Here is a 25,572-nt window from a genome sequence, read left to right as displayed (position 1 = left end):
CAAGCCTCAGCTACAGCCACCCCTGCAGCTCCCCAGGGACAGACAATTCTAGAGGAGCCCCAGAATCAATCCCCAGGGAGTATTTACCACTGGCAAATGGAAATGCTCCAGCAACACAGCCTTGCCCGTACCCTCAGACCTCAGCAGTGGGTAGGTGGTCTCCTCCTCAGCAGATGAGAGGAGGTACAAGCTCTGTCTGCAAAGCAGGACTGGGGCTGCAGTGGGGGAACACAGACGCGCACATGGACAAGAGCACGGCGCAGCCAGCCAGTGAAGCCCATTTTATTGCTTCCAACACAAAGAAAGTACTGATTTCTAGCAAAGATTTCACCGTGTAAGGCTTTTGGTCTGTAACATCTGGCTCTGTTTACAAAATCCCTGACCTCAAAAACAACAGCCCTATGTTGCTCTGGAATGGCACTTTGGTTATCTGGGCTTTAATGACTGACCTTTTCAAATAAGGCAGAGTGCATCCCTCCCCAGATCAAGGAAATCCTCTCTAAGTCTTCAGATCCCATTAACAAAATGATTGTACAAACAACGTGACAGACATACTGTTCCACCCTGCTGCCTGCAGGGAAACCCAAGCAGAGTCCAGCTCCTCCCAGGAGCCATTTGAACATCTCCCTGTTTAAGAGCTATGAATGCATGTAGCAATGCTGGTGCAGAGCACAGTGGATCTGGCAGATCTTCCCAGCCTGGGGTTTCCTCATAATACTTACGGCTTGTTCCTCTGTACTGCAGCCATCTTTTGAGGGCAAGAGTATTGGAAAGGAATTTGCACAGAATCAGTGTGGAATTAAGGGGAAAAGAGGTATCAGTTTAACACCAAAAAAACCAGAAGAGAAAACCAAACAGAAGGAGACATGAACATTGTCAGGAGGCAGAAGCTGTTCCTCCCTGGCAGGCTGAGATGCTTCTCAGGGATTTATCTTCATTTGGCATGACTGGCAGGGAGGGAGGCCAATAGGTTATATTCATTCCTGTCCACACAAGACAAAGCCAAAATATTTACAGACAAATGTCAACCTCTAACAAAACACAAAGAAGAGAGACAACAACCTAGAGCAGCAGATCAACACCTGAGAGGCTTGGATGATCTCAACAACAGTCTGCAAAGCCTTCCTAAAAATACCATTTCTCACTCTGCTGAGGAAAATCAGGGGTAAAAGGGATGGCCAGCCATCCCAGCTGGTGCCTAAGCCTTGCGCTTCTTCGCAGCTGGCTGTCCCTGCTTCCCCAGCCACTGCTGCAGGACATCTGCGCTGGTTTTCTTGGGCGAAGGGCTGTGGATGAACTGACTTGTCCACTTGGGCAAATCATTTTCTTTCTTCTGGGGAGAGCCCTCTTGGGAGCTTTTTAACCAGCCCAGCATCACTTTGTTGCTTGGGGTGGCTTTGACCTCCTGGAGAGACAAAAGACAGTGTGAGAGAAGTCAGAAGCACAGTGAGAGCAGGGCAGCCAGCCGGCTCCGAGAGCTGGTCCAGAGCGGGATGTGGAGGCTGGAGCAATGTGCAGTCAGGCACATCTGTGGGAGGTTCCCCAGACTGCTAGGAACAGGCTTGTTCCAAGACCCATTTCACATGGAATTTGCCTCATTTGGCAACAAAATCCTGGCATGGGCTGACAGTTTATTTCTGGAAGCAGAGGGAAGGGAATCTGTCCAGGGCTCAGCACTCCAGCATCAAGCATGGGCATGCCCTGCAGACATTGTCTACTGCCACCCCCCCCCCCCCCCGAAACCTGGCAGCTCTGACCCGCCTCAGGGACATCATTGTGGCTGAGCTCCCCCTCACCAAGCCCCTACCAGCACCCACCTTCTTGGCTCCCAGCTCGATGGGTGCAACACACTCGGGTGCGTTGTTGCGGATGTTGTTGACAAAGGTGGACACTGGGTGGAAAACAATGTTCTCTGTGGGCTGGATGAGTTTAACAGCTTCTTGGGTTGGCACTTCAGCAAAGTCCAGCCATTTCCTGATGGCTTCATCCCCATCCAGGATGGCTGGCATCCTAAGGGTTAAGACAGACAGGAGCCAAAGCTCAGCACCAATATGGCAGAGTGTGGTGGCAAAAGCCAGACTTGTAAGCTAGCAAGGAGCTGGCAGCTTGGGGAAAACAGGGAAAACTGAAGCAGCAGGATTGCTCTTCCACAAGGCAGTGTGCATTCACTTCACCCAGGTAGCTGATTTGCTGGAAGAGGCAGACGGGTCAGGCAGGGAGACCAATTCCAGAAAGTGATCCAATTCCAACTGCCACCCGTGGGGGCACAAAGATGATGATTTATGGAAAGGGCAGGAGCTGGTGACCAGAAATGAGTCAGTAATGTTGTAGCACTTTTCTCTGAGAGCAGGAGGAGGAGGCTGCACTCCGTGCCTGTGAGCTGCCAGGCTGGTGTCTAAAGGTGCAGTTCTCCTCCCTCATCCCCCTCCACCCTGCAACCCCCTTGCCTGCTCTCACTTGCCTGTGATGGATGAAGCTCACATCCTTGGAGGCATCTACGGTGATGATGGTGTAAGTGTACAGCATTTCTCCTCCCGATGGTGGCTCCCAGCAGTCAAAAATCCCAGCCATAGTGAGCAACCTCCATCCTTTCCATTCCTCATCTCCCTCTGTCTCCTTGTCCTGCAGGAGAGAGGCCCCATTGTCCTGGTCAGTGCTGGCCCATGCACAGCCAAAGCAGCACAGATCTGCCAGTGCTGAGGCAGGTCAGTGACTCAGATCTGCATCACAAACAGAACTACTCTTGAAGCTTTCCAAGAGTCTTTCTACTGATTTGAGGTAACTCCAGGAGAGGTACCAGACCCTCACCTTCTCACAGGTAAGCCAGTGCTCTCGTCCCCATCTGAACACCCCAACCACTGGTTCAGCCAAAGGAAAGAGGTAGTGAAACTCCCAGCCCAGTCCCCTGTGAGCCACACTGCCCACCCATGCAAATATCCGGCATGTGGGGAGCAGTGACCGTGACAGCGGGGACGCTGTGTCACCTTTTACAGCCTGGAGACCGCTGCGGTGGGGACTGCCAGCCACAGAGGGATGACAGAGTGCCAAGCCCAGTGCAGAACACAGCCCTACTGGGAAACAGACTCCTAGAGATGGGCACAGCAAGAGGGAAGTGGGCTGCTCCCCAGGCAGCTGGATGGAGCAGAGGCCCAGAGCTGGGTGCAAGTGCTCAGACACAGTGAGGGACTCCCTACCATGGCGTCCTTGGTCTGGGGGAAGTAAATGAAATAGGGTTGCTTCCCCCCACTCTGCTGCTGCCACTCGTAGAAGCCATCTGCCAGGACCACGCAGCGCTTGCCCTTGAGGAGAGCACCCTGAGGAGAGACAGCACAAGTGAGCAGTTAACAGCAGCCTCAGGCAGCCTGCAATGGAGAACAGGGCTCCTACGACCACCCAGCCCTCTCACTCCCTCCCAGGGCTTTCCTAAATTATCCCTGGGACGCACAAATGCCACCACTAGTGCTATGACGAGCTTTGCTAGTAACTGCCTTTTCAGTTCTTCTGTCTTAGTGAAACCCCCAGCTTTGCAGTACAGGGACTTGCTCCCCTGTGCAACAGCGAGTGGTGACCAGCACTCACACTCAGCAGATGTTTCAGCCCTGGTTTTGCCAACTACAAGATTTCTTCAAGCAGGACACAAAGGTGGCAGCAGCTCACCTTGTAGGAGGACTTGCTCAGCATGGTATCGCTGCGGCAGTTGGAAGTGTTGAACTGCAGTTTGGAGGGGTTGTCCTGTTTAAACCAGGACGGCACCAGGCCCCAGCGCATGTCCATGAGAACCCGCTCAGAGGAGTCAGCATCCTTTCGAATGAGACAGAAAAACACCTCAGGTCAGAGCCACATCACAGAGACCACAAGCATCCCCACAGCTTGAGAGAGGGGCTTTGGGAAGTCCTGTGGATGTGGCCTTTCCTCCTAAAAGAGCAAATCTGGCCAGCATCTCTGCCAAGAGACAAGCTGGGGCTCACTGCCCCTCCCTCACAAGCCATGCAGAAATAGCCACTAATTATAACTCTCAATATTCTTAACAGTCTTCCTGTAAGAATTAATCTTCAGTAGAAAGCACATTAATATTTTGCAGGAATAAAGAACTGTCTCCGTGAGGCTCACCCAACAACTTTCTGGAAGAAATAACACAGGTTGTTTTTAGTGGAAATGGCTGGAGACGTGAACTCCTGAGCTCTTGAGTAAACAGCCATGTCAGGCTGGTGTCAAAGTCCTCAAAACCTCCCCCGGTGACACCAAACATTCCAAAGGGGTAAAAGCCTCACTTTCATTTTAATAATGTGATTTCTCCTGACCTGGTGCACTTTCACTGCTTGTGCTTTGCATATTACCTGCCTTTGGACAAAGGAAGCAGTTTGTGGCTTTCAATTCTCCCCCAGCTTGCTCTCACTTTCTGCCCACAGCCCTGGCAGCACCTCCTGGGCTGTTTGCTCCCAAAGGACTGCAGTAGATAGACACACACATACACCTACTATTGTGTGTATGCAGGGATGTGTATGTGCCCAGTTCTGTGCAGTCTTTTAGAGCCTCCCTCAGGGCAGGAGTGGCAAAAAGGGACACCCAACACCGCACCAGCATCCCAACAACTTGAACAGTGATGGACAACTAAGCAAGTGTCTGCCTGTGACCTGTACCACATTCCCTGCCCCATCAGCTCTATTGCCTACTCTCGGGGGAACGTGGGACTCCCAAAGCAGGAAAGGAGCGCACGAGGGATGCCTGATGGCATTGGCCACGGCCCTCCTGAGTGGTCCCACCTGATCACCTGTGCCAGTAACGGCTGCAAAGTGCAGGTGCCCCACCAGCTGGGGAGGGAGAGCAGAGCGGGTCCAGATCGGGGTGTTCCGATTGAGCACACCCCGTTTCACCCCACTGAACGCCAAAGAGCAGCAGTTGGCCGGGCAGCCTTTCTGTGTGAAACCAAACGAGCAGCACCAACAGCCGTAGAGGTTGCCCAGGTTGTCCGGGGGAGGTCGGGTGAGGCTTAAATTAGCGGGGACAACGGTCAGCACAGGTGTACAGCTACTGTACCGCTCCAGAGTTGAGATTTTTAATTTTTTTCTCTCTCTACTCTCCCCTACTATCAACGTGACCTGGACACACGCCGCAGAATTGTGAAATTAAAAAAAAAAAAAAAAAAAAAAGCGCCTCAGGAAAGCCGATTAAAACCAGCAGAGCAATTACAGGCCTTTGGGAAAAAACTCTACCAAGGTTAAGCACTTACATACGCATTTTTGCAGAAAACATAAACACTGTGCTGGAAGCACGGTACCGATTCCTCTCCTCCTTCTGAACATGTAAATGTTAACAAGAAGCGACATTTTTGCAATTAGAAAATTCAATACCTGCCACGTACAGCAAAGCGAAACCAAACAAATCGCGGCCGCTCAGAGCGAGTCCCCCACCCCTCGGGAGGCACGGCCTCCTTCCCTCCGCTCCGATTTGAGCCGCAGGATGCCCAGCACCCGCCCCCCGCCGCAAATGGCCCCCGCCGGAGCCGGGATGCGGCCCTACCGCCCGTGTGGCCGGTCCGCGAAGCGAGGGAGGAGGTACCTGGTGGAGGTGGCGGCGGGAGAGCAGCACGGGGCCGCTGGATTGCGGGCCCTTGTTGTAGGAGGGCTGGTACCGCTCCCCCCGCACCCACTCGGGCTGTCGGTGCCGGCCCCGGCGGTCGCGGTAGGCGCAGGCCCGGCGGAGGTTGTCGGCGCCCAGGGAGCAGGCGGTGCGCCCGCACATCCCGCCGGCTCTGCGGGGCACCGGGCGCCGCGCTCCGCTGCCGCCCGCCCGCGGGGAGGGGCTGCGGCCGGGGGCAGGGCCGGCCCGCGCCGCGGAAACGCCGGTCCCGCCCCCGACACAGCCAGGAAGAGCCACAACACTGCTTTATTGGAACGACAGCAGGAGGACAGGGAGCGGCGGCCGCGACGCTCCGGTACGGGGACAAAGCGCGGCGTAGCCAGAGCTTAAAAACATGGTGATTTTATAGACAAGTACAGCTGTACTGCAGAGAACACAAAAGCTGCTGTAGTGACCGTGATCCCTATTTCTGCTGCCCGAGAAAGAAGCATTGCCCGCGGGGGCTCGGAGTCAGGACAGTCCTGGAAAGTGGGGTTTATCCGACGGAGGCCATGATCACATCCACAGGGAGTTCCTCTGCGCTGCGGGCCGTGACCTGCATCGTCACCGTGTCAGTGAGAACAAGACGAGACCGCACCAGGAGGTCATGGCCACCCCGGAACACACCTGGAGAGGAGAGGGCGAGGAAGGGGTGAGCACGTTGCAGGTTGCTCTCCTCTGCCAGTCTGAAGATGAACACTACTGCTTGGCAGAGGTAGGTTTCCCACAGGTAGTCTGGCAGATCCTAGTACTGGGCCAGGGGAGACCCTAAAGCAGCTCAGTTCCCATTCATTGTAACATACCTGGGACCCCTGCTACTGTAAAACTCATGAAAGCAAAGCATACAATAAACTCCAGGTGAGAAGAGATCCAGACATGTCTAAGAGCTCTGGTACTCATCTGCTGTGTAAGGCTGCTGTCTTTCCCACACCAAGCTTGCTCCAAAGCAGGTGCCACAGATCCCGAAGACAGCAAATTCCACCCAGCTGAGCCTGGGGCTGATCCCAACATCCCCACCACAGCACCCTCCCTGATCCCAAAACCAGTTGCTCTGCACTGCAGAGACAGAAATCATGACAGGAACAAGCCTCAAAATCCAACCCAGAGCACAGTGGGCTCCATCAGAAACTCCTGCCCTGATTTTCAACAGGCAGCTCTGTGCAACCTCCCAGAGTTGCTCCTCACGCAGATCCTCACCCCACAGCTCACCTGCGAGGTACAGTGTGTGAGAGTTCTTGTTATCTGGCACTTTATCTGACCGCTCACAGGGCTGCATCCCCAGGAACTTCACAATATTGCTCACTGCCTCTGTTTGAAAAAATAAATAAAATGGGCTCTGTGTCACAGATATCTTAACTGGGGCACATAAAGAGCACCTAAAGGTGACTCAAGCCCTTCCTACAAGTTAATGTTCCTTGTCCAGAATCATGGTTTTGGAGGCCACAAGGATGCAAAGACAACACACAAAAACCCCCACCACCGTGGGAGAGTTCTGTTATCTGATGTAGCAAATGTGCAACAGAAAGAAGAGGGGGAACGAGTCAGACAAGGGCAGAAGGAGAGTGCAGCTGGCTGCACTTACTGCACAGCCCTGACAGCCTGCTCGCTTCTCTGGGGACATGCAAAGGAAGGACATGTCTTGCAGGAGACACAGGTCTTCAGGAGAAATATGGAAAGGCCTCAAGGAGAGTATTTCAAACCCCAAGGGGCTGTTCAAGGGAACACAGAGATGGCTACAGGACAAGGACACCCTGTTAAGGCATCAAAAGAACTGAGTTTTGAGGCTTCTGAGTAAAAATAGAAGGACACTTTAATACATGATGAAAGAGAAGAGAGCTTACCCCAACCAGCCTGCCCACCAACCTCATGTCTTCTGCTGTTTTCATTTTTTCTTACAGGCGTCAAGAAGAATGGTGGGAGTTCATAACTGAACTATGGTCTTGTCTGCTTGGAAGGGTAAAGTGCAAGAGCAAAGCAAGATAGTCTCTTGCCTCCACAATCCCGCCTGGTCTCCACTGGTCCCAAAACACTCATTTGCTTTTTTGAAACCTGAACTAACTTATCACAGTTACTGTAGCTCCCTATTTAACAGCTGTGGTGTAAAGCTTGTGAAGGGTTTTGCCCCATTAGCCTTTCTGTGACAGATCTAAAGTGACCCAGACTGGGCCTCTGGACTCTGTCTGCTGGAGGGAAAATAAGAGCTCTGCTGTGCTCACACACCCTTCCTTACCTTCAAGGGTTTTAATAGCAGATAAAGTAAAGGTCTCTTCCTTTTCAAACTCATCACCCACTTCATCCCAGGCTGCTCCAAAGTTTGGCTTCAGAACTCGCTGGATGTGATCAGCCACTGTTACCTCCAGGTCTTCAAGCTGGTGGTAGAAAAGGTTAAAGTGAAATGTGGTTGTTCTTAACCCTGTTATCCCCAGAGTGAACTTTAGACTGGATTCCCTGAGATCAGGTGGATGCAGGAGATTGCCTCCACTTCCGCTTCTGGTTTGTTACTGAGCAACTGCTAGGCCTGAGAAAGGCACTGTGATGCCATTTCCAGGGCTTACAAACCAGGTTCCTGCTTTGAGCACAGCCCTTGGCCTGACAAGAGATCAAAGCACTGGACAAATGGCCAAAACAGAGGGAAAAACAAAAGCTTAGAAATAGCTGCTTGAGCATTTGCTTCCCTGGAATGCATGTAAGCTTATGCTTTGTCTTTCTGGCTTATCATTTTGTAGGCTGGTAAAGTGAGACACTGTCACATGTGTGCGATCACCTAACACTGGCACCAGGGTAGCTGAGCTGCTGCTGTGACTGCACCTGTGCAAGGCAGAAGCAGGCTTGTCCCTCCAGAGTGTGTAATGAAGGGCAGGCAGTGCCCTGCAGGACACCAGCCTGCATTCATTCCAACAACTGCTGCAGGAAACAATCTCCTCCTGATTCTAGCTGAAACACATTGAAGAGTTTGTTTAAGTATCACTCAATTGCCTTGGTGACTGGTAGGAAGCTGAGAGAAGGGTTAACTTTGCATGTTCCATTGAGAAAAACCCTCTCCACTCCTTCTGGGAAGACAGTGACTCACTGCACAGCAGCGCCTCTAATCAGATTCACAGCAGTGACAGGCAATGCATAGAAAACAGTCTCTGGAGCTAACAGGCCAAGCTGAGGCTGTGAACAACATCCCTTCCTCTCCAAGGAAGAGAGGTGCTTCTGCAGCACTGCTGCTTTCAGCAGTGTCAGTGCTGGGGAGGGAAGAGCTCCACCTCCCCCAGAGTAAGAACAAGGATGGCAACTTTCCAGGGCCAGGCAAGCTTCTAGGCAATTAACCACACCACCGCAAGAGCAACTCACACAGAACAAAAGATGCCCAACAGCCCTCTGTCTCCACAACCCTGAGTGTGCCATTGCTGGAGCCCATAGGGCACAGTCAGCCAAACCTGGAGGTTGCACCATGGCCTCCCAAAACATACATATCCTGCACAGTCAGGTGTCCAGCTACAGTGCAACAGGATAATACTCCAAATGAGACAAAGCAAGCTCAGCAAACTCCCATCTGCACCAGAGACAGCAAGAGCTTCCTCTACGTGATGCTGCCCACTTTAGTGTCAGTGGTCACATCATTGCTTGCAGGGATCAGAGTTCAGATCACAAAACCCCACAAAATGACAGCAGTTTCCATGATCAGGCACACGCCCAGCTCCTTACCACATACTCATCCTCGTAACCCTCATCATCCGTCTCACCCGTGTTGGGATCACAGTCTTTGACAGTGAACTTCATCATGCAGCTGAATGTGCAGGCCACTGGAGACAAGAAAGCAAAGGCAAAGCTCACATTACCACCATATCCACACTTCCCTGAGGTAGAACGGGGCTGGGAGGTTTGGGGAAGCCAGGCTCTCCCAGTCACTGTCAGCAGCACAGGCTTAGCCACTGACCTAGAGAGAGCTCTCCAACAGTTTCTGTCTCTCAAGGACAAGCTATTTATTTATAATATTAAGCAAACAGTGATAAAGACAGGCTCATGATGGTTGTCCAAGACCATAATCCTCAGATCAAGTGCTATTACTAATGAACTTCACATTGTGTTGGGAATACTAACTAAACATGTCCCACCAGCACCTTGTGAAGAGGCAATGCCCGTATCTAGGGATCCGTTCAAGCGCCTCTGAAATGAAAGCCCCTTGCACTGAAATCCTGCAGCTCTTTAATACCACTCGGCTGGGAGAGGAAGCGATGACTCACCCCTCGAAGATGGGTACTGTTGAGTGAAAGCAGCAACACAGCAGGAGAGCAGTTCCAGAGCACAAACCAGGGAGACCACAGGTAAAGCCTGGTTCATGTTCTGGATAGTGGCAAACAGGGAGGGGCATATTCAGTTCAAACAGACATCACTGAAATTCTAGCGGTTTGTCTGAAACACCCCTTTGCTACTCAGAGCATCTGGGCACTCTCAGCACTTTACAAGCACCAACCTCCCCATGTCTAACACAAAGAAAGGCTGAAGGACATGCCAGGATGCATGAAAGACAACTAATCTGCCAGCTCTCACAGCCCGACTTGGCAGTACTACAGCACAAGGGAACCAGCAGAGGAGAAGGAAGGCTTGACAGCCCCCGAAACAGCAAAGACAAGTCATGCTCAGCATCACTCAGGGCTGCACCCACACACAGGCTATAAATATCTGGCTGGGATGCAAGGTAGAATGTGTGGGGATAAGCAATACAGTAAGAAAGAGTGCAGACTGTTTACCTGCTGTTGGATCCTCTTCAGACAGTGCCACCAGCGTGTAGCAGGTACCTGGCTGGTTGTACACCAGGGTTTTGGCAGGTACGTAGCCAATGACCTCATATCCCTCTGTTGGCTCCATCTGCACTGTAACATTCTCCAGGATCTGATCATTCAGGGTGTTCGTGCAGTCAAACTGAACAGGAAAGGGGAAAGCAGCAACAGCTTGAAGCTGCTCACTACTCACCGAAGATCAGACTTAGCTTAGGCACAGTGGGAGTCTGGTGTCAGCCCATGAACCCCCAGCCCTCTATGTTTTCATGGTGCACCTCGCTATCAGCTGACTCATTACAGAGCAACTTGACAAAAAAGTGCTAATTTAAATGCTTTAAGGGAGAAACTAAAACCCTGCTGGTGAGTTCAGTGCTCCAGCAAACTTTTTTTTTAAGGAAACAAGACTTAAAACACCAATCCAAGGCCTGCCCTCTGCAATCCAAGCAGGACCACAAATTCAGTGAGGGCAGGGATGTGTCAGCTTCTGCCTGTTTCAGTTCACCAGTTAGTATGGAACTTTTTGCTCCAATGTCCTGGACAGTCATTCCTGGGTTAATTCTTTGCTCTATGGAAATGCAAGTACTGTGTTGCCTACATCATCCCACTTGAAGCTACAGGGACACAGTGCCTTCACAGAAGATAAAAGATGATCCTTTGCATGGCTAAAACTAGGGGCAGCTTGAGCAAGTTTCAGCAAGCTTGATGTTTTCAGCAAGTCTAAACTTGCTGATTAGACTTCGTTCCAGCTGCAATGCCAAGTCTCTTAAGCTCATACAATTGCATCTGGTAGATGGACAACAGAGGCAAAGGTCAATCCCTGTGAGGGCTGTGTAAGCAGTTCTGAGCTTTGAGGAAGGAGCTGGCTAAAGACAAAACACAAAGCTAGCAAAGGACTCGCTGTGCCTCGACTCCCTGAGGTACAGGCAAGGGGGACTGGCACATCAATCCTAACATCTCACACACAGCAGCAGGGTGGTACAGCCAAGGCCAGGATGTACAGAAGAAAGCACCTGTGCTACAGGCTAGAACAAAACATAGCGGGTGAAGAGCCCTCCCCCACTGGATCCCTTTCCTGGGTACCCTTTTCAGCTTCTCAGATGCAGTCACTTCACTCTTTCATGCCCAAACCACGTGCTTGGGGACTCTGAGGAAACAACACAGATCCCCTTGCCAACTGCTCCGTGAGAACAGCCCCATCTAGTGCTTGTTGGATTTGACTGTACCTGTAAGCATTGCTCAGACATACCCCCTCCCACCCTTATTAATTTTCTTTGGGGTTCTGCTGCCATGGATAAGAAACTAAGGACTACTCATTGCAGTGTCGTGCTTTGAACACAGGCTGTGGGTGCTGCATCTCTGGAAGTGTTCAAGGGCAGGTTGGATGGAGTTCTGAGAAACCCGGTCTAGTGAAAGGTGTCCCTGTCCATGGCAGGGGGGTTGGAACTATATTATCTTTAAAGTTACTTCTAACTCAGGCCATTCTAGGATTCTATGATATCCCTGAGATATGTCTTCACAATGAAGCTTTTAGCCAGTCAGGAGCTTATTTTTTAAGAGTCTTCAGCACCATACCCCATAGCTACCCACCTGGAACACCATGTGATTGACAAAGGTGTGCTTGGTGCAACGAACCACATACTCTGTCTCCAGCTCTGTCAGGGCCACAGGCTCTGGGGACGACTTGAAGAGTGGGCCCAGCTCCCGAAACTCTGGGATGGCCCCCAGTTGCTCTGAAATAGAGGACACAAATTACTGCCTTCCTCAAGACACAAGGAGGTGTTAGCAGTTTCAAACCCCTTGTTTCAGCTGCCAGAAGCTGCTACAGCAAGGAACTATCCATCAAATACCCATCGACATTCCCTAGAGTCTTTTAAAATTAAAAGGAGTCATCCTTTGCTCACACCTACTGCAAGACAGAAAAAAGATGAGTGCAGGCACCCCCACCCTCCAGGATTGAACAGTTGACCTTAAGTTGGGAGCCCATGTCACTCCCTGCAAGAAGGTGAGAAGAAGCCAGAGGGGCTAAGGCAGGCTCAGCAGGAGACTGGCTACAGAGTTCTCACACATGGGCAGAGGAGTGGCCTTGCATCAGTTTACCTTGGAATATTTCTTGCCGTGTTGCTGCCACCTTCTCTGGCTGTTTCACTACAGCAATGGGGGCATTTTCTGCAAACAAAAACAAAACCCGAAGATTTGAAGGAGAAGAGTAAGAAATTACTAAATCAGAAGACAGATCAGTGTCTGGAGAGGGATTTGATTAAGGAAAGGAAGGGAGCTCATTTTTCATTCGATATTGACTAGACACCCATATTTGGCTTCCTAAGCAGCTTTAGAACTGCAGCAGCTCCAGTGAGGATTGCCAACTATTATTAGTAGTTGGACTAAACTGAAATATTAATGTGGGAGCAACCAGATTTGCAGGCCTTAGTCTTTCCAGAAGAAGCAATCTCACAAAATTCAAATAGGATGGAGCTCAGCAATTCCCAGCAAGCCCAAAGCAGGGAATCACTAGCATTCAGGGGACCCGGTTCCTCACCTGCTCTTTGCTCAATGATAGGAGCTGTTGCCAAAGGAACAGATTTCAAGTCAAAGGGTTTCTCAGAAGGCTCCAGGGTGTACTGATGCAGAGCCCTCTCCAGGCCAGGGATGGACACCGTCAACCCTGGGGACAGAAGGGACAGGTCACCAAAACCACAACAATGCCAGGTCTTAAGTTTAATTCTTGTTAAACCAGGAAAGAGGCACAGACTTGTTTTAAGGCCTTCCTACAGTACCATTCAGGATGTAGCCAGCATTGAGGGCCTTCTGCTTCTGCTCCAGAACATTTAGGTAGAAGGTGGCTCTGTCTCTCACTTCATTGTCATCATCCATCACACACCTGAGAGGAAAGTGGAAAACTATGTTCAGAATCCACGTGACTAAGACACATCACAGCACCAGAAAAAACATGCCACTGGGGAGATCCAGCAATCTCCTAGTAATTGTAATAGAAAAGCAGTACTCTGCCACACATGGCTTCTGTCCACTTTGTGGTGCTGAATGCAGTGGTGATCCTATCACAGGACCACGGGTACCCCCTGCACCTTCTCAGACCCACAGCTAGAAGAGACTAGACAAGCTCTCAAACAAACAGGTTTTTTCACCTAGGATGTTGGAAAACTCTGAGGCACAACTGACCTTTTAAGTAACACCAAGATACTGGGTAACATCTCCTCATTCTGAGCTCCAAACTTGGCCAGGGCACTTACAGCACCTGTAGCAGAAGTCATGAAAACAGAATTAGAAAGCAAAGAAATAAGCTGAAGTTTCCTCCATTTCTTGGCCTTGATCAAATGCCATGTCAGAGATGCTACATCAGTAAACTGTGTACATTAGTAAAACTGACTAGAAAGAAGCAGGGGTATTACAGTGAAGTGCCTGCAAACCTCTGTCTAGTTTCAGAGCCAGTGCATATCCCTTCCCATTTCTCAGCCACAGGCCACCTCTTCCATCAATACTACTGCAGGATCTTTGCTGTGTAAAATGATCTGCTCAGGCCTAGAGGGAATCACAGCCCTCAAAAGCAGAGGCATTCATACACTATGGCTCCCTGAAGATCTGTCCAAGAGCAGAGAGCTTCCCAGGTCTGTCACTTACCTGCCCGGACTTCTTCATGCTCCAGAACGACCCTGTTGTAGATGAAGCGAATGTATTTGGAGGGGTTGTTGGTTTTGGGCCCTTCCTGCCCCAAGAGGTGGAGGATCCGGGTGGCCAGCACAGTGAACTCGCAGTCCTCGATGAATTCGCAGAGGTGAGACAGGCCTGTCTCTTTGCTCTCTGAGTTCTCCTCAATAATGCTGATGATGCAGTCCACGATGGCTCTCTTGTATTCAAAGCCGCCCTGAGGAGCAAAAGGGAACTGCTCAGCTGGAAATCTCAAAGTATTTTAGAGACTCTGAGCTAGCCAGACAGGAAAAACATTCCTTTGAAAAGGTCATTCACACTCAGTGCTTTTTAATGTGTATTTGAAAGGAGGAGGGCAGTAATTCTGCCCTCACTTTTGACCCTCTTTACACCCAGAGGGCCAGCTAATATTCAAGCTCTCTTGCCAGCTCCCTTCAGAATGGCTGCACTGAAGAAAAAAAACCAAGTCCTAACCCAAGAGTAAAAGAATTCATCTGTCTGAAGGGCTTTTATCTCCATCAGAATCCTCTGCTGCCAGAATTAGAGCTTAAAAACAGCCATATGGGAGGAGAAAAAGCCCAGCCCTCTCCCCTTTAGCACTAGACATCTGAGGATGAATCACAAGAGAAAAATATGAAGGATCATATCTGTCACAGCAGGACGCAGCAAATAGCTCCATTAGTGTGGGATGATAGGCAATCAATACCTCCCCAGGTACAGACACAACCTGATATGCCAGTAATGCTTGGTTATCTTCACACATTATTTACTAATGTCCTCAATACACACCAGGGGATTAAACTGCACGCTACCCTCTGCCAATTACATGCAGAGTGTTGGGCATTTGGCTCTTTCTGGAGCTACTTCAGATTAAAAAAGCTTTAAAACAGAATGGTTTGAAGTACAAAACCACATTCAAAATGATACCATCCACCCACAGAAAATCTGGGAAACGAGAATGGTCCATTTTTCACAGGAGGAAAATGAGATGCTCTGGTTTGTTCCCAGCTGAGAGGCTGTAATTGGCAGAAAGTGATGTCAGAGCAAGCAGTGGTGCCAGCTGTGCTGCAGGCATGTTTGCTCTTTTAGAAACAGCCTCAGCAAACCTCTGTAAAGCTGTCTTTCTGCAATTTATGTCTGACTGAATGCAGAGAATGGTTGTAGGTACTCGTGATCCCTTCACTGCCACAGCACAGATACCAGAACAAAAGTGGTCCCGTGTCATCAATAAAGAGGTTGTTATCGAAACTTCTTGGAATTTGCTGTCAAAGGATAAAAGAAAGCTGGTTCAAATGTGATACACACACAGACTGCCAACAGATCTGCTGTTGCCTGCATTTGCTTGGAGAGTTAATAAACCCCCAGAAAAAAAATCACAGAATGAAAACCACACTAAAAATACGCCTAGCAGTATGCTTATAACTATTGTGCACAGCTGGGCATTGCTGCAGTTAGACTGCAAACCTTTTCGAGAGAGGCTTTCACTGCACAGCCTTATCAGGAAAAGCTTGACACTCACAGGGAGTACTGTTCATGCACACAAGCAAGGCACACATAGCTGTGGTGCAAACTTACCTCCTCCCGAAGCATAGTGAAGAGGAAGTTCATGAGGACAGCATGTTTGCGAGGGTACTTCTGACACAGAGCATTGATTGCCTGCACCACGACCACCTGCAGGAAAAGGGGGCAAGTAAAAAACAATTCTGTTCCACCAGGCAGGAAAAAATAGCCAAATTGTATCAATTTTATTCTGGTCTCCCTAGTCCAGAAATCATGTTTTGTCATTACTTACTCAACAAATGCAGTTCCGGGAGGTACAAGCCTAGGAACTGGGGGAGACTGATCTTTCTGCACTGGCCAGCCCCTAAAGAAAGCCCACACCCACTGGAAAGAAGGAGATTTGATTCTCAGAAGGCATCTCCCCAGAAGAGAGCATGTAACTTTGGAGCTGTAGGACTGAGGCATGGCTTAGGCAGAAAACTTCAGATTCTTTCTCCTCCCTGCAAATATTCTGCTGCTTCTGGAAGCAGCTCCATGCAGGTTTAGAGCACACACACAAACATGGACATAGACTATGAGGTTTCTTCAGGAATCTGGGTGTTCCTTCTCCTCCCACTTCCTTACTTTGAACTCATCTGAGATTTCTGACATGAAAGAGGAGATCTGCTTCATGAGCCGGTCAATGCTGCTCTCACTGCCAGTTTTCAGCAGCGTGGTGATGGCCAGAGTGGCTATGCTGCGGTTGGAGTCTGTCACAAGGTTCTCCAGGTCCAGGTTACAGGCAGTCACAGCAGATGGGTGCTTCATGGCCACCTGCAGCAGTGAAGGAAGAATGAAAATCCAACAGATGCAAAAGGCCCAGCTGGCAAAACCCAGCAAAACTCACTCCTTCCCATAGAAGTAAGTGGTATAGACTGTAGATGAGGGACATCTCAGACAAACAGCTAATCTGGAGTTTAGGTAACAAGCTCTTGTTTCCTGCAGAATTGCACCCCTTGCTGGAAAAAAAGCAGTAGTAATAAACAATCTTCTACTATTTTAAACTCTATATAGTAAGAAAAGCAAGCTATGAACTCCCAACAAAAATTCAGCCAGACTAGCTGTGCAAAACAGCTTCATGGGTGGAAGCACAACAGTTACCAGACACTGCCATTCTCTCTTTTCCTTCTGTAGAGTTTATAAGTGGAAGGGAAAAGCTGGAATGAAGACTGCCATGGAGTGGCAAGAAGCATCATCAAGGTTTGATCCCTGTTTTACAAGGAACTCCCTCACCATGGGAAGCTCAGAAGGGAATGCAGTAACACTAAGACCAGTGACATTCTAAGAGACCAGTGAAAATTATCAGGGTTTTTTTTTCCTTCTATAGAGTGTTCTTTGAGGTTTTATTCCAGGCAGCAAGCAATGAAATGTAAGGTTGTAGCACAAGGCAGAGGTTATTCACACAAAATCATCACATAATCTGACCCCCTGCTTCTGAAGTCTGCACCTCCCTGCATGAGAGACACTATTGGAGCTCCCAAGAGACTGGCTCCTACCTTGTTGAGGGTACGGACGGCTGCATATCTTAGTGCTGCTTTCGGGGAGCTGCAGAACAACTGCAGAACTGCAAGGTGGGAAAACCAACAAAGACAGATGTTTAGGCACTCTATTATTGAGAAGCATTTCATACCTAAAGCAAGAGCCTCAGTGAAGAGACAGCTGCAAGCATAAGGTAACTAGAAACATGCTTAAGAAGCAGTTGTACCTTTAACAGATTCCTCCCTTCTTCGTGTCCTCTTTGCCTTTGTCACATCCCTGCTGACAACTAACTCTTACCCACCTCCCTCTTCTTCCACAGTGCTGCTATACTTTGCTGCCTGTGAAAGCCAAATTCATCACCTTGTCACCTTTCCTATTAAGTCAATTTGAACTGCTGTTCTCCATTTCATGCAAACGCTGCTCCTTTTCCAGAACTGACCCATGAAGTAACCCACACTTGAACACACCAGGAAATACCTTTACAAGAACAAAGCTATTCACACACACCACAGGCTCTCAGCAGCAGCATAAAGCAAAAAAGGATACAGCAGCACAACAAGCCTGAAACTATACAAGGTCATTGTTTCTTGGGACAATCAGCAGGTGTCACCACTGGAGGCTCATCATTCCCTCACCATGGCCATGAGCACCCCACTTACCCGAGACAGCCGGAGCCAACTCCTTGGCAGTGCAGTTGGGCAGGTTAACGATGGCAGATGCAGCTTCATACACCACCATCTCATGCTTGTTTCTTAGGCAGCTCTCAATGAAATCAAACAGGGGGCTATCGCGGCTAAGGGACAGAAGACCCCACAAGATTGAATTAAAGCAAAGGTACTAACAGAAATTAAGAATTCAGCAGCAGAAATGGGCAGGTCCCATAGCCCATGGAAAGGTAAAAGCAGCCATAAACCCACTCTGTCCCCAGATTTTGCATTGGTCATTATACTGTACTTCCAGCATGCTTGAAAGTCAGGCTGCCTTCTGAGAAGACACCCTCTGCCTTACAGGCTAAAGGGAATCTCCCTCAACTCTCACACAGTGAGAAATGACTGTACACACCACAACTCCTATCTACCAGGAAGCCACACTGCATACCAGGTGGATAAGCAATTACAGAAGACAGAGAAAATGAAGTAGAACAAAGAACAGCTATGCAGAACAGTCCAGAGAAACAAGATAGTATTTGATGTGCAAGCAAGACTCACAGAAGCCATCTCAAAACAACCACGAAGACATTCTGTATTTTCTCTGCTTTTACCCAACAATAAGAGGGTAGAAGGTGCATGCTGCTCTTCAAAGACAGAAATAATGAGATGACAAGTGAGCCTGCAAGAGGAGATGGAAGCAGGACCAGGAAATTCTTTCAGCAGGGCAAAGGAGCCCGCTCACCTGCCAGCCTCCTCCTCCAGCAGCTTGCTAGCTATTCGGATCATCAAGCAGTAGGCAAATGGGGACTTGAGACCGTGGCGTGTGAACTTGCTGAGCATCTTGTTGACTGCCAGGCGGTCGTTCTTCCGCACATGGTACAGCAAGCCCAGAGCATGATACTGTGCAGGGAAAGAAAACGTCACAAACTCATGGTGGGTTCTTCCCCCTTTTGTCCTGTCACCCAGAGGTGCCTGGTGCTCCAGCAATTTGCTCCATGCCCAGCTGCTGCTGGCTATTCCCCTGGTGGCAGTGGGTGTCCTACCTGCACCATGATATTGTCACTGGAAGCTGCCTCCTGAGCCTCGTTCACCCAGCGCTTTACCACATCATAACTGGTCTTCAGCAAGTGCTGGAAGGAGATGAAGCCACAACAACCCATGAGATAAGGATGGAGGAAGCTTTGGGAATTTCAGCTTATGTTAAGAAGCAATCAGCCTTCCCCATGAGTGTGCTGGCAGCAGCAACTTATAGAAGAACAAGGGATCAGCATGCAGAGACCTGGCCATTACAGCTGCAGCCTCAGGAGGCTGATGATCTCTTGCAAAGTGAGCACCAGTTAACAAAGACAGGAATAGCAACAAAACCCTGAAACTCCCAAGATGTCCAGTCCCACCACAGATGACTGCTTCCCTGCTTGACTGTCCCTCAGGCCCATGCTTCAGGGAGTACATACCAAGGAAGACACAAGAGCAGAGCTGGACACACTTGGCACTTTGTCAACAATCGCCTGCTTCATATAGCGCTCAATGGCCTGCAACATGGTACTCTGCAGGGAGAGGGAAACAACAGCTGATATGGGAAAGCTGTTAGGAGTGTGAAAGGGGAGATGCAAAGGCATGAAATGCAGAGCGGAATGTGGGATGGGGTAAAGTAGGAAAAAGTGAAGGGCAGAGAGCTACCCCACAGGAAAAGCAGCACTTACATCAGTGATCTGACAGAGTGCTCTCACAGCAGGGCCTCGGTAATTGTCATCCTTCCCAGTCATGTCTTTGGTTAAGCTGGGAAAACAGGAAACTCTCAATACTGCACTCCTGAGCCAGCAGCTCTCAAGCACACACACAGTGCACACAGAGCAGCAGGCAGCCAGCATCACAGCTGAATGCCAAGCAGGCAGCTGCAGGTCTCAGGGAAATCCCACTGGGGTGGGAAGGCCGGAGGAAAAGATCAGTACTCAGGTCCCAAGCCCATCAACAAGTTGCATCAGCTCCTGTTCACCAAGTGAGTCTGGAGCATACACACACCCCTGAGGCATTTGTCTTTCTTACTGAACACTCATTCCTGCCCTTTTCCCAGGGTCCTGCTCAGTGTGAGACCATCTGCGAAGGGCTGGGAGTTCATCATATCACAGCACTTGAGACTGGCTTCTGCCTCAGCCCTTCACAGACCCTGTGCCCTTAGGCTCCTGACTGCCCGGCAGGACATTTCACTGGGATGATCAGCAATTCACGAATGACTCACAGAGGGAATTTTGTTCCCTGGTGAGGTCGTATTCTGTGCTGCTACAGGAGCAGTAAATCCTTGTCTACCTGTTGAAAGCCTTGAGATTTGTGCCAGAATTCTTCAAAAAGTTTCAAGGCATTCAGACAGGAGTTAATGAAAAAGCCTGTGCAAAAGGGGAAAGAACAGCAGTGCTACCATATCATGTGACCAAGAGACATTCCAAACACCCACAGGCATGGCATATGGGGACACAGCTCATTTTACATACATCACTATGAGTTCAGTGTCTGTATTTTAATGGTCTTTTATAAAGGAAAACTTTTTCCTCACCAAGGGCATTCCCTATCATCACCCTGCTTAGGGACTACAGTTATCTTCAAGAAGCTGGACAGACATTACTGGAGGGCATGTCAGTATTACAGCAATAAAAGTGAAGTGACTGACCTGCTAGTAACAATGATCACATCTTCTGCAATAGAAGACATCTCTTTGATAGTCAGATAACACATCCTGCGAAGAGTTGGCTGGCAAGAAAAAAAGCAAGAACTGCATCAGCTGAGATGATCCCAGATAGGAAAGGATCTCAGTTTTCCCTGCCTACATAATTTTATTGTGAAGATCACAAGAGCCTGATACCTTCAGAGAGCCCCACTCCCCGAATGTAAAAGATGTACAAAATCCATATTGATTAACAAAACACCTCTTCCTCTTCTAAATCCCTCAGTCTTAGGGTGAGGCCATAGAAATACCAGATTTAGCTGGATCTACAGTTTCATCTTCCTATTGTCATTCACAATAACAAGGAAAAAACCTTGAAACCATTTGCTGGTTTCCTGGTTGAAAGCCTTGTGTTGCTTCAAAAGCAAGAAAACCAACAATTTATATTCCTGAGTCTGGGGATTTCTACACTGGTCTCATGATTTTAATGCCTTGCAGTTTGGGGGACAACTAATGACAGTGCTACTGCTGTGGGTAGGCACTAACTCCCAGCCTCCTCCAGGACACACAATTGTTGACTCTCAGCAGGCTCTTTTAATGCTGGGGACAAAGCACAGTAAATTCCACCTGTGTACCACAATCTCAAGAGTTAAACAACAATTCAGAGGGAGGAATCTTGCCTCAAGAGCACAGCACACTTCAGTTAAGCTGCTACAAGATCTGGGAAGGGCTAGGAAGCTGATCACCATTTCTAAACTTTCACCCTACTCTTCCTACTCAGATCAGGTAGCTTCAGACAGGACAGAAAAGTTGATTGTATAAAAATGCATATCTCAAGGGACAACCTGTCCTACCAGGTAAATAAAGAAAACAAAAGGCAGACTTACATCATTGGACTGAAAAAGCTTGGTCATAGCAAAGAAGGACTCGGTAGCTTCCATGACACCAAGGTGCTCCCCCTGGTTGTTCGGAAAGAAGAAAGGAAATCCCAATTACCACAACCAGCTTTGGGCCTGATGCACATGTCTGTATAGATGTACATTTTCTCTCTCTTACCTGGTTTATGAGGTACAGGATCTTGGTGAGGATATGAGCACATTTTCGTGGGTTTATGGGAGTCTCATTAAACACTCGAGCCTGGAAACAAAGCAGACAAGGACTGACACCACCACCCCCTTGCAAACACTGTCCTGCCTGGTCTTGGCCAATGATAGAAGCAACACTTTTTGAGTGAGGTATGGCAAGATCTTCAATGACTTTGGATCAGATTTTCCCTTAATTCCTGTTAAACACAGGCCCCTTTAAACAGCTGGTTTTGTAGTCTGGGGTTACAAATCCAAGAGCAATAAAGGTTAAAGGCCAAATTCTCATCACACTTTCACTCACACAGGTCTGGATTGTGTGCTAGCTAAAGCACCACTCTTCCAACAGACGAACTTGAGCTTGCCGAGGCTACAGGAGCCAACACCATTCCCAACCTCACAAGCAAACAGAGAATGCTGAAACAACAGGGGCTGGGAATTGAGATGTTCACCTGCTCTTGAACAGAATGGCATTTCTTCAGAGAAAATTCATAGACTATTTAATAACCACTCACACCCCTCTCATTGTCATCCACAAGACATTTGGGGTGTCCAAGGCCAATTTCCCAATCTTCCTGGTTTAAGGTGATTCCCAGATATTTTTATTCCTTTTATTTATAGTCCACAGTCTTTAATTTGTTACAGAGACCATTTCAACCTTCTCCCTTCATATGTCCAAAAATAAAATAAGAACTGCTGTCCATTTCTTTCAGAGCAAGCAGGACTGTAACAAACCCTCATTTCCTTGCTGAAGTTCTCCAGTGACCTGCTCAAGAGAGGGAAAGACTCCATCCAGAGTGGGGTACACAGAGGACATGGTTGGAAGATTTACCTCTTGCAAAACTGCACTCTTCTCCAGGTGCTGGAATGGGTTGGAATTCCCACCTGCAAAACAAAGAGAGTAAAAATCTCTCCAGGGATAGTGCCATGGGAAAGCAACTTTTTAACCATGCCCATACTTTAAAAACAGTCTGAGCATTTTGGGGCGATTTTTTTTTCATGAACACCAAGCAATCAGAGCACCCTCTTTGAAGTTATTAATTGGATGTCCTCAGGACAGGCAGGGAAGGCAGAACAGACAGTACATTCTTCAATTTGTCATCCCCTCCAGAAGTAACTGACTCTGAGCTGAGGTAGACTGATTATCTGTAAAATAACTGTGCTCCACTGTATCCCCAAAGACCTATTTCCACCCCTGGGCTGGGAGCTTGCTGGCAGTTAGAGCATCGATAGGATAGGCTTAGACAGAAAGAGGTATTGCTTGCCAGACTGGTGAATCAGGAGTGTTTTATCCCTCGCATATAAACCAATCAAGAATCCACCAGTAAAGTATTTTTGGCTCTATCACTAATTAAGAGTACAAGACAGCAGACTAGATAGGCTGGACACAATTATGTTGTTGACTGTTGACACAATTGGCTCTCATTGTTCCACTTAACAAAGTAAATTACACTAAATAATTAAACCCCTGGCAATTAAGGATGAAATAATCAGAGGGAAAAGCACTATCATTCTGCATGGTCTCTATTAGATTGCCTCCCAAGCATTTGTGAGCTGCAGCTTTTCAAAAGCTCCTAGTTATTGATAAGCAGGTTTTAATTAGTACCTATGTTCAGCCTGGCCCTGGGACAAAATGCAGCCTTTTCCAGGGTTGTTCCAGTGTTTGTTCCAAAGCCTGATCCACTAAAGAGAACATCTCCTGGGCCCAAATCTGACCTGACCCAAGCTTGAAGCACCCTAGGCTGATGCCAGGAGCCCTTTCTAGAGTAAGCCTTACATACACAAACACATCTGCACTCTGGCTCCTTCCTGGTTCATAAACTGCCCTCCTCTGGCTCAGGAGAAGTTTACAAAGGCAGCAGGTGGCTGAACAAAGCACAGACACTTATGTGAGGTTGAAGAGGTAGAAGAAAACAAGGAGAAAGAGCAAAAATATTTCTAGTATGAGTATGAACCAGTTCTAGTATAAGCATGTGAACGTGCCCCAAAAAACCATCCCAATATTCCCATAGTCCAGCATGTCTACAATCCTTAAATCAGCCATGAACAACACAGCATCACCTCTTTATGTTTCACAGCACACAGGATCTTGCAATACATTGTACATGGGGTCCCAGTCCTCACAGCACCCTGCGTCAAAGTTTCCTTCCACAGAGAGGGAAGATGTAGGGAGAGCAGAGGTTGTGTGTTCATAAAGCTCCTAATACTGGATACCTAACAACAATTTATTCTGATTTGTAGAGAAACATCATTTTGTGCTCAAAATAATATATCAAAGGGAGTGGGGAGCAGCTCATCCACGGCTAGCTAAACCATCCGTGGAAAGCAAAGACACAGAAGCCAATTAACTGGATACTTGCATCTCCTAGCCATAGGTAACATCAATACCTCGATGGGTGTGGCAGGTGCAAATGAAGAACAGCCCCCAAAATTAAAGCCAAGAGCAATTCCCTTCCAACAGCTGCCTCACTAAATTCTCTGCTTATCAAGACGTCACTGGAGGCTTTGGACAAGGGAAACAAGGGCAAAGCATTTAATGCACATTAAGATAAAAAGCAAGCACAGTCACACAGAACAACCACCAAGATTTAAGCTGAATCAATTTGCTTCAGGACACACTGATTTGTTACGCAGAGCAAGATGTGTAGAAAGTTTCATAGGAAGATGAAAAAGATACCACAAGGCTCAACCGTGAAAGGAAACACTGTCTTATGAAGCATCACTTCCATCTGAATTACACACCACATAAAATATCAACCTCTTCCTTACTAACCAGCCTAAAGTTTTGAAAAGTTGGGCAATCACTTTGTGTTTACTTGGTGCTCTCAGATTTTCTGATCCACTGAAAGTAGCAGTGATTGTGTTGGAAGAGCAGACCACATGTGTCAGAAAAAGGGCCAGAAACGATGAATTGGATTACACCTGGCTTTAGCACCTGGTTTGAGAGCTGGGCAACAGTGAACAGGGCTAATATGGTCAATATTTAGTCTCAGGCTCTGCACCTGGTGATGTGGCAGGCAACCTCGGTGTGGTGTGCCGATGCCAGCAGTTTAGCCTCTGGCTGCAGCTGTGAGAAGGCAGCAGCACACTGCTCTAGTGCTCCCACAGCGCTTCCACAGTGCTTCCCACTGCGCTCTGTGCTCACTAGCCAGCCCCCTCTGCCAAGCCGGCACCGAGCCTCCCCTCACAGCTCCCTCGGGGGTCCCCCCCCTCACATCTGCCCTCGTACCCACAGGAGGGGTTCCCCCTTCACAGCTCCCCTCATTTCCAAAGGGGGGTCCCCTCTCACCGCTCCCCCCGTAGCCACGAAGGAGTCCCCCCTCACCAATCCGCTCCGAACCCACAGAGGGGTCTCTTCCCTCACAGCGCCCCCGGCCTCCCCTCACCCGACTCCTCGTCCTTCTTGTCGAACTTCTTCAGCATGGTGCTGCCGAGCGGCCTGTCGCTGCGGCCCTCCCGTCCCGTGGCAGTGGCAATGGCAGTCGCAGTCTAGATCCCGGTCCCAATCCTGGTCCTGCTCCCGATCCCGATCCCGATCCCGACACCGCCTCCGCCCCTTCCTGCCCCCGCCCTTTCCTGCCAGCCTGTCACTGTCACCGCGGCCGCCGCACTGCGCAGGCGCGGGGGCGCCCCCCGGACGTGGCGCAGGGCGTGGCGCGGAGCCGTGACTGACAGGCAGGGGGCGGGGCCAATCGGCAATGGCGCGGCCTGATTGGCGGAGGGGCGGGGCTGGGGTCAGACCGGAGGGGTCTGGGACGGGGGCAGCGCTGGAGACACTGGGGCTGGAGGGGATACTGGGACACTACTGGAGACACTGGGGCTGTAGGGGACGCTGGGACACTACTGGAGACACTGGGGCTGGAGGGAACACTGCTGGAGACACTGGGGCTGGAGGGGACACTGGGACACTGCTGGGGACACTGGGGTGGGGAGGACACTGGGACACTACTGGAGACACTGGGGTGGGGAGGGCACTGGGCCTGGGGCAGGAGGCACTGGTACCAGGGGAAACACTGGTGATGGGGGGTGGCACTGGGATCCCTGAGCTGGGCAGGGGAAGGGCACTGGGGAGGTGAGGGGACGCTAGGGGTAGAGGACGCTGAAGTATGGGG

At 49.4% G+C, this 25,572-nt stretch overlaps 2 protein-coding genes across 2 annotated transcripts; both read right to left on the bottom strand.

Annotated features, from left to right (window-relative positions):
• Positions 1–344: 344 nt before the first annotated feature.
• HMCES (5-hydroxymethylcytosine binding, ES cell specific) lies at positions 345–5,765 on the bottom strand. The gene is made up of 6 exons (XM_082288504.1): positions 5,560–5,765; positions 3,658–3,801; positions 3,195–3,314; positions 2,462–2,622; positions 1,818–2,010; positions 345–1,405 (listed from the first exon to the last, which is right to left on the bottom strand). Exons 1-6 carry the CDS (start codon positions 5,740–5,742, stop codon positions 1,199–1,201), a joined length of 1,008 nt encoding a protein of 335 aa, XP_082144630.1. The 5' UTR covers positions 5,743–5,765; the 3' UTR covers positions 345–1,198.
• Positions 5,766–5,907: 142 nt separating this feature from the next.
• On the bottom strand, positions 5,908–24,996 carry COPG1 (COPI coat complex subunit gamma 1). The gene is made up of 24 exons (XM_082288991.1): positions 24,847–24,996; positions 22,293–22,345; positions 21,435–21,515; positions 21,266–21,337; positions 20,385–20,464; positions 19,423–19,498; positions 19,174–19,266; positions 18,763–18,849; positions 18,462–18,619; positions 17,729–17,862; positions 17,087–17,154; positions 16,176–16,364; positions 15,627–15,722; positions 14,025–14,268; positions 13,566–13,641; positions 13,163–13,266; positions 12,925–13,050; positions 12,486–12,554; positions 11,976–12,118; positions 10,359–10,530; positions 9,313–9,410; positions 7,850–7,988; positions 6,829–6,927; positions 5,908–6,246 (listed from the first exon to the last, which is right to left on the bottom strand). The coding sequence occupies exons 1-24, from the start codon at positions 24,881–24,883 to the stop codon at positions 6,116–6,118; spliced, it is 2,625 nt and encodes an 874-aa protein (XP_082145117.1). The 5' UTR covers positions 24,884–24,996; the 3' UTR covers positions 5,908–6,115.
• Positions 24,997–25,572: the final 576 nt, after the last annotated feature.

Source organism: Coloeus monedula, assembly GCF_965178545.1.
Source record: "Coloeus monedula genome assembly, chromosome: 11".
Lineage (NCBI taxonomy): Eukaryota > Metazoa > Chordata > Aves > Passeriformes > Corvidae > Coloeus > Coloeus monedula.
This window is presented reverse-complemented; position numbering and strand designations above follow the sequence as displayed.

Bases quoted from the DNA above. Each gene is read 5' to 3' on its own strand.
- COPG1 (XM_082288991.1), bottom strand. From the start codon at position 24,883: ATGCTGAAGAAGTTCGACAAGAAGGACGAGGAGTCGG. The intron at 16,365-17,086 runs GTAGGAGCCAGT...TCACTGCTGCAG, and splicing joins CCGTCCGTACCCTCAACAAG to GTGGCCATGAAGCACCCATC. The intron at 6,247-6,828 runs GTGAGCTGTGGG...TCTCCTCTCCAG, and splicing joins TCACACACTGTACCTCGCAG to GTGTGTTCCGGGGTGGCCAT.
- HMCES (XM_082288504.1), bottom strand. From the start codon at position 5,742: ATGTGCGGGCGCACCGCCTGCTCCCTGGGCGCCGACAACCTCCGCCGG. The intron at 3,802-5,559 runs GTACCTCCTCCC...CTCATTCGAAAG, and splicing joins CCCGCCGCCACCTCCACCAG to GATGCTGACTCCTCTGAGCG. The intron at 3,315-3,657 runs GTGAGCTGCTGC...GTCTCTCCTCAG, and splicing joins TGAGCAAGTCCTCCTACAAG to GGTGCTCTCCTCAAGGGCAA.